Source organism: Solea senegalensis, linkage group LG15 (assembly GCF_019176455.1).
Source record: "Solea senegalensis isolate Sse05_10M linkage group LG15, IFAPA_SoseM_1, whole genome shotgun sequence".
Taxonomy (NCBI): domain Eukaryota; kingdom Metazoa; phylum Chordata; class Actinopteri; order Pleuronectiformes; family Soleidae; genus Solea; species Solea senegalensis.
In genome coordinates, this window is record NC_058035.1 from 17,073,292 (window position 1) to 17,085,465 (window position 12,174).

General features: G+C 42.0%; 1 protein-coding gene across 1 annotated transcript in view; it reads left to right on the forward strand.

The window, feature by feature from the left end:
- The first annotated feature begins 5,489 nt into the window (after positions 1-5,489).
- Positions 5,490-12,174, forward strand: part of LOC122781596 (sodium/calcium exchanger 1-like) — a 115,605-nt gene continuing 108,920 nt past the window's right edge. The window contains exons 1-4 of the mRNA XM_044045370.1: positions 5,490-5,517; positions 8,387-9,313; positions 9,592-9,756; positions 11,025-11,815. Coding sequence (XP_043901305.1) covers positions 8,438-9,313; positions 9,592-9,756; positions 11,025-11,815 — 1,832 coding nt within the window. The 5' untranslated portion in view covers positions 5,490-5,517; positions 8,387-8,437. The remainder of the gene's footprint in view (positions 5,518-8,386; positions 9,314-9,591; positions 9,757-11,024; positions 11,816-12,174) is intronic.

Consider the following 12,174-nt stretch of genomic DNA (forward strand, 5'->3'; position numbering starts at 1 on the left):
CTCTTCTCCCCTACTTGCATGTTTTAAGTCTGCCCGGCTGCCCCGCTTACTTCTACAGGAATCATAATTAGGGATGCAGAGCACGTTCAGATAACCAGCCTCGCACATTTTATAGGCTTTCATTGTGGAAGTTCGGTGACAAACATGTGCAGTCCGGGTTAAATTCCCTCTTAGAGATGGTAATCCTTGCGGAGGGTTAATGATCCTTCTGCTCTAAAGCGCACTTAGTGCCACATTTTGCGGAATTTTGCAGGTCCCCATCCTTTGCGCCTGAGTGGTGCTCACTCCTCTCGTCTTGGGGGGAGGTGGAGAGCATTTGCACATCTGTACAGACTGTGCAGGTTGTGAGGGAGAGTCCGGACCCCCTGGTTTAGTTTGTTTCTGAATGGGATAGAACTGGATCAGGTTTTTTTTGGTTTTTTTTGGTTTTTGTTTTAGGAGAAGCTCATTTCGCCCTCATGCTGCTGCGTTTATAAAACAAATTTATTATAGGAAACAAGTCAATGGCAGAGCTTCACACATCACTTAACTGTTCCTGTAAACCTGGCAGACAGTGGCTTCTCATTTCCCTGCCTTTCCTTTATGAGGAGTGTTGGGCACCATCAGGGCTTTCCAGGCCATTCTTTTCCAGCTGACTTCAGATGCGGAGGGGCTCCTCCTCCACTGTGGGTGATATGAAAATTGTATTGATGACAATGGAAAAAAAGCTGAAACACAGCCAGAGGTCTTAAGTGCTTTATTTGCCCTCCAGCAGTGATGCATTTGGTTACTGATGAAACAGATCTTTAGTCAATCCAGGTGTGGGGTTTCACAACCACACTGAAAGCCTAAGTGAAGTAATTTCCAGGAAAATCAGATCTTTTGTGTAAATGATGCCAGATTCAGGCTGCTCCTCAGTGGATGTGCATTCAGCAATAATTAGGCCAGTACTGGGGGAGAGAACATGCCACATTAGTATGCAGGTCCCTTTCTGAAAGTATAACAACTGCTAGGTTATAGATAAGTCACTTGTAAATGAGGTGTATACATATCGTAAAGTAAGTCTGGCTCATACCTTTTTAGTTATTTGATGAAAAATAGGTTTAATTATTTGCATGAGGCTGAAAAACACTGATATATTTACAATGGGTGATAATGCATGACACTTTTGTAATATTATGTTTCCATGCACCCAGCAGTTGTTGTACAAGACGTGGCCCCGTCCACTGTCGTTTACAGTAAATAGGGTCATCTTTGAGCAAGGATGGGTCACGAAAATGCCTCTGCTAATGGAAAGTGAAAACATTAAAGAGCTGCTGATTATGCTGCAGATTAGCAGTGGGCTTTAAGTTAATTAATTTCCTTAATAGTTGTGTTGTTTCCTGCCCAGGGACCACAGATGTAAATGAGCCCAGAGCTGAGTCTGGTACTGCTGAGAAGCTGTTTACTGTCCTCCTCATTTTACTGAATGACATAATGAATGTCATATTTCTCAATCAAATTTGAACTTGCATTTTGAGTATTTTCTCTTCAGTTCTCATTTTTGTTGTTTTTTGTTGTATTTTCCAAATATTTAAATGAGATGAATAAAAAAAATCCAACATTTTCTAAAAGAATACAAAACAACTAATCACTCCTGTGTGTGTACATAATATTCTATATCTATCGTGGCAGTTGTACAGATATTGTGACTTCTATCATACTGTATAATCGAATAGCTAATAAGCTAATAGCTAAGCTAGGTAGCCACCTATGTCACCCTGAGGGTGAGCTCATTTATTATAAATCAATATGACGATTGGTGGGTTCCCTGCAAACTCACAATCCATCAAAGGTCAATTGTAGGATAGGCAGCGCTGATGGGCTGGCATCTGTGACCCTGCTGTCAAATGTGAGGCCTTAAAGGGTGGGGGGAGTACATAACAGTGCATTACAGTGCTTCTTCTCGTTCAGTACAGATGTATTTTACAGACGATACAGTAACACAATCAAAATGCCTGCAAAACAAAGAGACTTGGATGTCTCTTTTTTGGAATATGTGGACAGCAGCTGCTCTCTGGCATAATCGGTTATCCTCCATAAATACATACTATTGTGCATTTATCTTATACATCATATCTTATCTATCTATCATCTAGTGCTGTGCAATTTAACAATTACAATTCTGGTCCCAAATGATTACAAAGACAAAATAATCGAAACAAATCAATTATCAAAAACCGTGGGCTTTTACTATTAGTGTTGTTATTATTGTTGTTGCTGTTATTATTTTATTCTGAAAATAGCGCTTTTAATGGTGTCTGTCTTCCTGTCCTGCATCACCTGGCAATTTGCGGCACAAATGGTGCACAAGCATTCAGTGGAATCCCTGGATTGAACATGCAAATGAGATTACATACAATACACAATAATATGTAGTTATTTTAAGGTAAATACAAAAGTAATCGTATGAAATAATCAAGGACATACCCCCATAATCGAGCAGCCGTGTTATCAGATGTTAATACAGATGTAGGGTAGATGTAGTTTGGAGGCTAATATTTGGAAAATGCTGAATTCTAATTTCCACTGTCGTCGTACAGTAGCTTGTGTGATTGGACGGAAATATCTGGCTTTTTACCTGCTAAATGTTCCACTCTCAGTTCGCCGCTATCTTTGTCCGTCAGCAGTTTTGTTGTATGTGGGGGGTTTATCTCCAGCTTTTTCCGCTGATAGCAGCTGTCTCATCACGCTGAAACCGTAACATGAAAGCAGGGCTGAAAGATGCTAACACGTGAACACTCCACTCGTAACTGAAGCATGGCGGGTTAAGCCCAAAGTAAATAAGCCAGAAAAGCAAAAGCCAAGAGATGCAAAAAAAAAAAAGAAAATATAATGATTTTATCTTGTGCAGCACTGGATACTATACGTGAAAGTCTGTGAGGAAATCTGTCCACTGTCCACATCCTTATAACAGACCTCTGCCTACTTTATGTGCTGTTTATACAGATGGTATCACCCGCTCCTTGAAGCAGCGTTACATGTAAACTTCTCCTGGGGATGAATGGAACATGGTAGATAAGGGACATTGCTTGTTCATTTCCCCATGCTCATCATTGCTTTTCCCACGTGTCCCTCGGGACATTCAGGCGAAACTCTGTGGACAGATGCACGTAACAACAGTCAGGATATTGGTTGTCCTGTGTAGTGCCGTGCCACCCTGATCATTTCCCTTCACTCCAAAGTGTAATAATACATGAAAAGACAGTTTGGCTCACAGACCTGCTTCAAGGTAGATCCAGGCCAAAGAGCTCATCATCTCTCTAATGACAGTAAACTCATACCATTAATCTTGATTTGTTTGCACAGGCAAGTGTGTATATTTTATACACACTTGTGCGTAGCTGAGTAATCCTTTAATTTTATTTCATGTAATATGAGAGTATCATTTATTTATTAGCATATTTTCTTTTCATTTCTCACCACTTTTACGTTTCCTGAAGACATTATTATTATTATTATTATTATTATTATTATTATTATTGTTATTATTAACACCTTTACTACATTTCCTTGTCTTTCTTTCTGTGCTCTCATGTTTTGCTCACCTGCAACATACAGAATGCTGTATGTCCACATAGTTAGTATCACTCTCAGGGTCGGGCTCTGGTTCCAATCCCAGCTGACATAAGGCAAAAGGCGGTGTACAGATGACACATACAGACAAACAACCATTCACTCTCACAGTGTCCAATTTGCCTAACCTCCATGCAGAAAGGCTCTTGTTTTCCGACCAGGCATGAGTGCTAACCACCACACCAACCGTGTGACCCCACGGTCAGCATCTACCTTTTTAAATAATAATCTTGTCATGATGTCAGTTCCCTTACATGAAAGTGATTTTCATGTCGTTTGCGCTCCCCTGTCTTCTTCCTCCCTCCTCTATTCAGCCGTCGTCACCTCACAATTGGCTCAGAAAAGAATGACAGTACTGGGACAAAGTGAGAACTGCTTGTCTGAAGTGCAGCACATGGTTACGCTTTTCTTAACTGTGTGTGTGGCGCTCTTGCTTTTGCCCCTGGGCAGCAGGATTCAGTGGTCCAGTTTTTATTTTTGTCTTGGCAAAATGTTTTTGTCTTTTTCAGAGGCACAATTGGCTTGTCGAACGTTGCGCTTCTCCTGACTTACATTTTTCAGGTCACAAAGGGACTTTAATGGCAATGTATGCTGAAATTTTCATCAAATCTAAATTTGCAGCCACTGTGGACTGTGACTAAGCGGCTACAGTGTCAAAAGCAGACGTACCCACTCGAGTTTGGCAGCGATATCCGCTAAATCTTCCATTTTTCCTTGACCATCCTATAGAGCGGTAATATTTGTAAGTAAAGCGAGAGCTGGAGAGCATTTGTACAACACAAGAGAATTCTAAACAGACCGAGTAATTATCGTAAGCCATCTGAAGTGTAACCTCATGATAGCGTGATGAAGTGTAAAGCACTCAGGATTGTGTAAGAAATGTTTAGCGAGGATTTGTGTCCGTGAGGATGAATTTTAACGCAGTTGGCAGGAAGACACGGAGCAAAGAATAGGAACGGGAGCGTTGTCTCTGCATTTATGAATTGCAGGAGCGGATTCTCACATTTCTCACATTACCAACTGTTACACTGCATGCCGATGTTAGTGTACAGTGAGATGATAGACGGGCTTGTGACTGTGAACTGCTACTTTAAATTCACTGACCGGCTGGAAATAAACATCCTCAGCAACATCTGCTCAGTTGCAAGGCATTGTATTGTCAGTTTGTTGTGTCAATAACGTAGCATAATCATCCGAAATCAATAATTTAGACACTTCTTTAGCCAGACGTGGCTACTCCCTCAGCACGATTCTTAATTAAATACATTTAAAATCCTTAGTCACCACTGGTAAGAAGAAAACACTGTATTTAGGGAAATTAGCTGGCACAAACGGAATGCTCGTTAGCCAACAGCCTGACAGAAAGATGACATCCTTAAGTGAAAACAACCAAATCCCAGTGCACGCTGAATTATTGATTACTCGTAAAGGCCACACAAAGTCCCGTGTGACCACACAGGAAGGACAAAGAAAGCACGGAGCTACTGAGGAACATATTTAGTTATGTGCTCAATGAATTGTAATATAATTAAGTAGACGGGCCGTTTTGTTTGCAATTGAATATCTAAACATCTGACCAAATAACTCTCAGACCGCAGCTGAGTCCACTCAGTCCACACCAACACAGCACTTACCCAAATATTTAAACCCTTCACTCGTGGAATGGTTAAGTATTACACCTCGTCTGATTTATGCAGCAAGGAGCTGTTAACATTAGGACAGACACACGTACTCTCTGTGTATTACGCTGGGCGAACAGTCAAACACTGGGAATGTGTTTTGTGTTGTGCATGCAGCTTTCGCGGTGATGTTGGACAGTGAGTCGGGGACGTAGGACGCGTACTTAACAACATCTCCTGGTTAAACAGTTTCAGGATCTCACAGCCTCTGGGTAACGTGAGTGAACGTGTGTCATATACAGAGGTAATTTACAACCACTGGTGTTTTAACTATTGATGTCTGGCAAATTGTGCCGCATGTGCATGTAACAGTGTGAACAGTTAATTATTGGGAAATGGATGCGTGCTCGCAGGAATGTGCAAGGAGATTTTCTGAGGAATGTTCTAAGCTGATCTGGGATTCGTGTCTTTAGGTGTTGTCATTGATCCTTGTACTTCAGTAGAATTAGACAGTTTGTTGTGGATTCTTGAGGGTTTGTTCTGGAGATTGGAACAAGCATCGCAGCGGGAACCACACCTGTGTGTGCGAAGCAGGAGTACAGGGCAGGAAAACTGGATCGGACCTGTGGAATAAGGTCACAAGAGTGAGCAGAGAAAAGCAGGACAGCATTCCAAAGTTGGTCCAAGTGTCGATGACCTGGCAAAGTGAAGATAGGTTTAATATACCACTGAGTCTCAATGAGTCTCTGAGCTGATCAGGAACAGATGCAGGCAGGACAGAGTCAAAGTGCCTCATCCAGCTGACACACACACACAGAGACGGACACACAGACAAAACACAGCACAGAGAGAAAGAAGCCAGGGACAAGAAAGGGAGGGTAGCAATGAGCAGAAACACAGAGGGGGAAAGTGGAGGAAGAAATGCACTCACCGCAGCAGTCATCAATACAAAGGGGAGGTCTAATATCAGGTGTGTCACTGTCATCTGCTCTTTTAATGAAATGGTGAGGAGATAATAAAACAGAATCATGGATGAATCTGAACTTGTTCCACACAGCACCGAGAACCATAAACCCTGGCCTGATTATGTTTCAGGCTTCACCAGCTCTCATTCAGCTTTGTCACTCTGCAAACGGTGTCAACGATTCTCTAGAGCTGTGGAACTTAGTTTTTACTGAGAGCATTTTTATTCTAGTTGTGCTAATGGGAAAATTCAATAACAACGCCATCAGTCTGCTGTTTACATGATGAATCACACAAGTGGCTGAGATTGAAATGACTCAACTGTTTGATTGGTGAATGGCAATGATTTAGACTTCATACACTTCCACCTTAATTTGATTTATAATAGAGCTGATTTGCCCAAATCTAATCCAACAAAAAAAAATGAAAAGAAGTATTAATACTGAAATTCTCCACTAATGGAAGATACAGTATGTACAATTGCATTCAACTGGGATCAACAATGTCAATGTCATTGCCACACACACAAGATACTGAGTTTCCCCTGCTATGACGTACAATATGATTTGTATGATGACGTGAACGAGCAAACCATACAAGAATTTCTTCACATTTGATGTAAATGTTCCCTGGGATGTCAAGGTCACTTTGATCTCACAACACAAACTCTTGGCCTATACTTTGTCTTCGCTTTTATTGAATATAAATATGTACTGCAACTTGACTGGCGAGTGGAGACACACAATTGCAGGGTGGTAATTCTAATGTGTAGCTAATTGAGCAATGTTTTATTTTGTTGTTTTTATTATTATTATTACTCTGCCTGCGTCCATATTTTACACCTTTTTAAATATGCAGCAGGAGTTATAATTAGACAAAAATGTGTGTACCCACAACACAAATTAGGACCAGATGGATTATTAAAAACCCAGATGACCAGAAATGTGAAAATAGCTTGTGATATGTGGGGGAACGAGTACGCTGAATAGTGTCCTTTCAGGGGCACTTTAACTTCATAGAAATAAATTAATATAAATAAATTCTAACCAAATGATGGTGTTTTTCTTTTCACTTTCAGTTTCTTGGTACAACTGAATGGTCTGAAACCTGAGTGCAACGCAAAAATCATCAACATTTTCTTTAAAATGTAGATAATGTAACACACATTCAAGATGTTTATGATTCCAAATCACCAATCAAAATCACAACTTTAGTCCTGCAGATATCCTTATCTAAGCGTTCAGCTATACAAATACATTTTAGAATACACAGAATTATCTGTGTATTCAGTTTGTGCTGTTGACTGAAGTCCACTGTTATCACAGAGAGCCACTCCTGGTCAGGTTACATGAGGCACCGCAGGATATTACTGCGACACTAATGCAGCAGTTGAGAGGCTGAAGTTGATGTTTGTTGTGGTCATTTGAATGTCTTCAGTGAAACTTTGTCAGCGATGTTGTGTATCCAAGTGAACTGTGGTGCTTTTGAGATTAATTGTCATTTACTTAACAGTTATTTAACAGTTTTGATTATAACAGATGTGGAGTTACCCTTTACGGCATGGAATGAAGATAAAGTACAAAGTTTTACCCACACAACATCTGATGATAGTAACTAGTTTCTCAAACATGGAAAGGATGTTCTCAAATGTCTTGTTTCAAATGTCAGTTTTAATGATTTCTTTGTTGAATGGAGTTAAGAAACCACAAAATATTCACATTTAACAATCTGAAAAATCTTGTCATTAATCCTCAACAAAATAGTTGGCGATTAATTTAGTAATCGATTCATCGAGTAATTGTTTCAGCCCTCGTTCGAACACAGAATCTACAGCGAGTGGGAATGAGAGATGTTGTCTTGTCCATCAAGAGATGAAAATGAAAACAAATGTGTTTGAAATGTTGTGATGATGGCTTGATATCACGGTGTCATGTCTGATACTAAGTATCTACAGATATCGATGTCTGTCTGGTGCAGTCATTTTATACCTTTTAAAATATGCAGCTGTTAACAACACATTTGTGCTGATGCATTTACCACTTGACCATTCCAAAGACATAATTATCCGACACTGAACATGACTCAGCTAAAATGCTGTTACATCTCTGACAGCCTGTGCATAGTGAAGCATGATTTTTGGATTGTGTCATATTTTACTTTCTTTAAAGGCGTTATGTGAATTCTTTCTTTTTCTCTCCTTTTTCCTAAAGGTTGAAGATCCTCATTAATTGTCTCCTCTCAGTGCTGATCTGGACATCACCATGGGTCGCAGGGATCGCCCCTCCGTCCTGACCCCTGCCCTGAGGCTAGTCGTCGTCACAGTCCTCCTCCTCGTTCAGATCCAGCCCTCACTGGCTGGTGCCCCCCCTGAGCCGAACCTGGGCGGCTCAGTTTCGGCAGTATCCACGAATAAAACGGAATGCTCCTTGGCTGAGCGTTGCATGAGGGGCGTGGTCCTACCTATCTGGGAGCCCCAAAATCCATCATTTGGTGACAAGGTGGCTCGGGCAACAGTTTACTTTGTCGCGCTGGTCTACATGTTCTTGGGTGTGTCCATCATTGCTGACCGCTTCATGGCATCAATAGAGGTCATCACGTCGCAGGAAAAGGAAATCACCATCAAGAAACCAAATGGGGAAACCACGACCACTACTGTTCGAATCTGGAACGAGACCGTGTCCAACCTCACCCTCATGGCTCTGGGCTCTTCGGCTCCTGAGATCCTACTTTCTGTCATAGAAGTCATTGGTCATGGGTTCCAGGCTGGCACACTGGGCCCCTCCACCATTGTGGGCTCTGCCGCGTTTAACATGTTCGTCATTATCGGGCTTTGTGTGTATGTTGTGCCTGACGGCGAGACGAGGAAGGTCAAGCACCTGCGCGTCTTCTTCGTCACGGCCACCTGGAGTATTTTCGCCTACATTTGGCTCTACCTCATCCTGTCTGTGATCTCGCCCGGTGTTGTGCAGGTGTGGGAGGGGCTGCTAACGTTCTTTTTCTTCCCCATCTGTGTGTTGTTCGCCTGGGTGGCCGACCGCCGCCTGCTGTTCTACAAATACGTGTACAAGCGCTACCGCACGGGAAAGCAGCGCGGCATGATCATTGAGACGGAGGGCGATCGTCCACTTCCCCCTAAGGTATACATAATATTACCACAAATGCTAATGCTGCAGAAGTGCAGTGCTTCAAGCAAATGTAAACTTAGTTTTATATGATGCTCTATACATACAGTACATACTCACATTTAATTATTTAATTAAGATAAGCGTCTTTGCTTATATGGTTATTATAGATTTATTTACATTTTCAGTTGGCTGTCATGTCTGTACCAGTAGAGAGACTTGTTCCTTGAAATGATTGCTTGATTTAGATCTGTGGCACTGAATAAATCCCGTTCTTCTTCTCCACTTACAAGGTGGATATTGAGATGGATGGCAAGATGCTGAACTCCCATGGTGTTGACTTCCTCGACGGTCCACTCGGTTTGGATCTAGATGAGAAGGATCTGGATGAGGAGGAAACCCGCAGAGACATGGCCAAGATCCTGAAGGAACTCAAACAGAAACACCCTGACAAAGAGGTGGGCAGCACAGCTTGCACAAAATACTTCACATAAAATGCAATGACTGTGTGAAATACTGTCCCTGCTTCTCACATCAGGGCTGTTTTTCTCACTTAAGGAAATGAAATGACAAAATAACCAGATACAGATTACACTCTCTTTATTAGCTTCTTTTATCAAAGTGTTTATGGTGATGAACGCTGCTGAGCTCTCAACAACCACTCAGATTAATCTGCTAATTATACAGGAAATTGATCCAGCATGACACAAACATACGAGTATAAAAATCTCAACACAATTAATCCTTATAACAACAGTTTAGTCTTTAGTGTTATGAAAAATGACTTCTTGTGTCGGCTTATAAAAACGTGACTTGTTAGATAAAAAGTAAGAAGGATTATCATAAAAATGCAAGCACAAATGCTCTAAAATGTATACTTAATATAATTTTGTGTGGCAAAGTTTCTCCTCTAAGTTTTTGGACAATGATTAAGACAAAGTAACATCATGTATGCCACATGCTTTAAGACAAGCTGCTGAACTCTTCTTACATGAACGAGAATAGCTTTTATGCATTTGCCTTTGTCTTTACATCCATTAACACAGGGTGATTACCCCAGAGTCAAATACAAGTGTGCGTATTTCGTTTCCTCGTATGTTGACATGAAGATTTCAACTGTTGTAGCTTTCATTTGACCTACATCTGCAGCTTAAAAGAGTTGGATTCCCAAGTCAGATCCTCTTTTTGTTTTAGCTGATTGTTACTGGTGACACCATTTTCCTGACTGACCTGATTAATAGTGAGGACCATGAAACTTAACTTCCAACTCAAACTGACTGCTGTCAGTTGTCAAATACAGCTGTACTGTAATATAGCTCTATATTCTGACATCTATCACTGATCCTGTGTGTCTGATTGTGAGGTTAGACTGTTTGTCTCCTTCCACAAACACTTAAATGCAACGATTCCCTTGATATCGTCGTGGAATAGATGTTTGCAGTCATGAATCTGTATTTTGCACATCTTGTACTCTTGTGTAAGAGCTCACAAAGCTTTGAGCAATCTGATTCTTATTACTTAATAAAAAATAAATGTCAGACACGACATTATAACGGGATGATTAATGAGATCACAGGGTTTGTATGTCAATGTTCATCAGTCCATTCATTGTATTGAATCAGACATGTTATTAAACTCGATTTTTTTTCCCCTCCGTACCGCATCCACTAGTTCTGGCGAGCATGATTTCATTAAGTCTTTGTGTGCCTTTGTTTTTGCTAACCAGGTGGAACAACTTATTGAGCTTGCCAACTACCAAGTCCTTAGCCAGCAGCAGAAGAGTCGTGCTTTCTATCGCTGCCAGGCCACCCGGCTGATGACAGGTGCTGGCAACATCCTGAAGAAACATGCAGCCGATCAGGCACGGAAGGCTGTCAGCATGCACGAGGTCCGCTCCGATATCGGCGATAATGACCCCATCTCCAAGATCTTCTTTGAGCCTGGTTCTTACCAGTGCCTTGAGAACTGTGGCACAGTGGCGGTGAATGTGGTGCGGCGTGGCGGTGACCTGGGCAAAACTGTTTCTGTGGACTACCGGACGGAGGACGGGACCGCTAACGCCGGCTCCGACTACGAGTTCACCGAGGGTGTCGTCTTCTTCAAGGCCGGCGAGACACTGAAAGAGATCCGCGTGGGGATCATTGATGATGACATCTTTGAGGAGGATGAGAACTTCCTGATTCACCTGTCCAACGTCAAGGTGTTGTCATCAGAAGGCGAAGAGCCCGAGGAAGGCGAGTCCGCTAATCACGTGGACTCGGTGGCCTGTCTCGGCTTACCCGCCACGGCTACCGTTACCATCTTCGATGACGACCACGCCGGTATCTTTACGTTTGAGGAGCCTGTATGCCATGTGAGCGAGAGCGTCGGCACCATGGAGGTGAAGGTGCTGAGAACGTCTGGGGCTCGCGGCGTGGTCATGCTGCCGTACAAGACAGTGGAAGGGACCGCGCGAGGCAGCGGAGAGGACTTCGAAGACAGTCATGGAATCCTGGAATTTCAGAACGATGAGATCTTGTGAGTAACTGATCTTTTTTTTTTTACGCCCTGTGTTTGTGTGAAGTTGCAAATGTTTATGCGGATGATTTGAGAAAAGTGAGGGTGTGAGTGAGATGTGGTGGTCGCAGTGGACGGACTGCTCCATGGGAACTCGACAAAAACAACACTTTCCTGCCCCCGTTTGCGTTTTTCTACCTTGACATTAATTCTTTTATCCTCATCTGTCTGTTTCATTCTTCTTTACTTTGGATTCTGTTGTGCTGCTGTTTTGGTTTTTCTTCAGTGAGATACTTTGTTTTCTGCATGCTGGATAGCTGCACAGTCGGTACCATTTAGTCACCTTTGTTTTCATGTCAGATGGTATATGGTTTGAATTA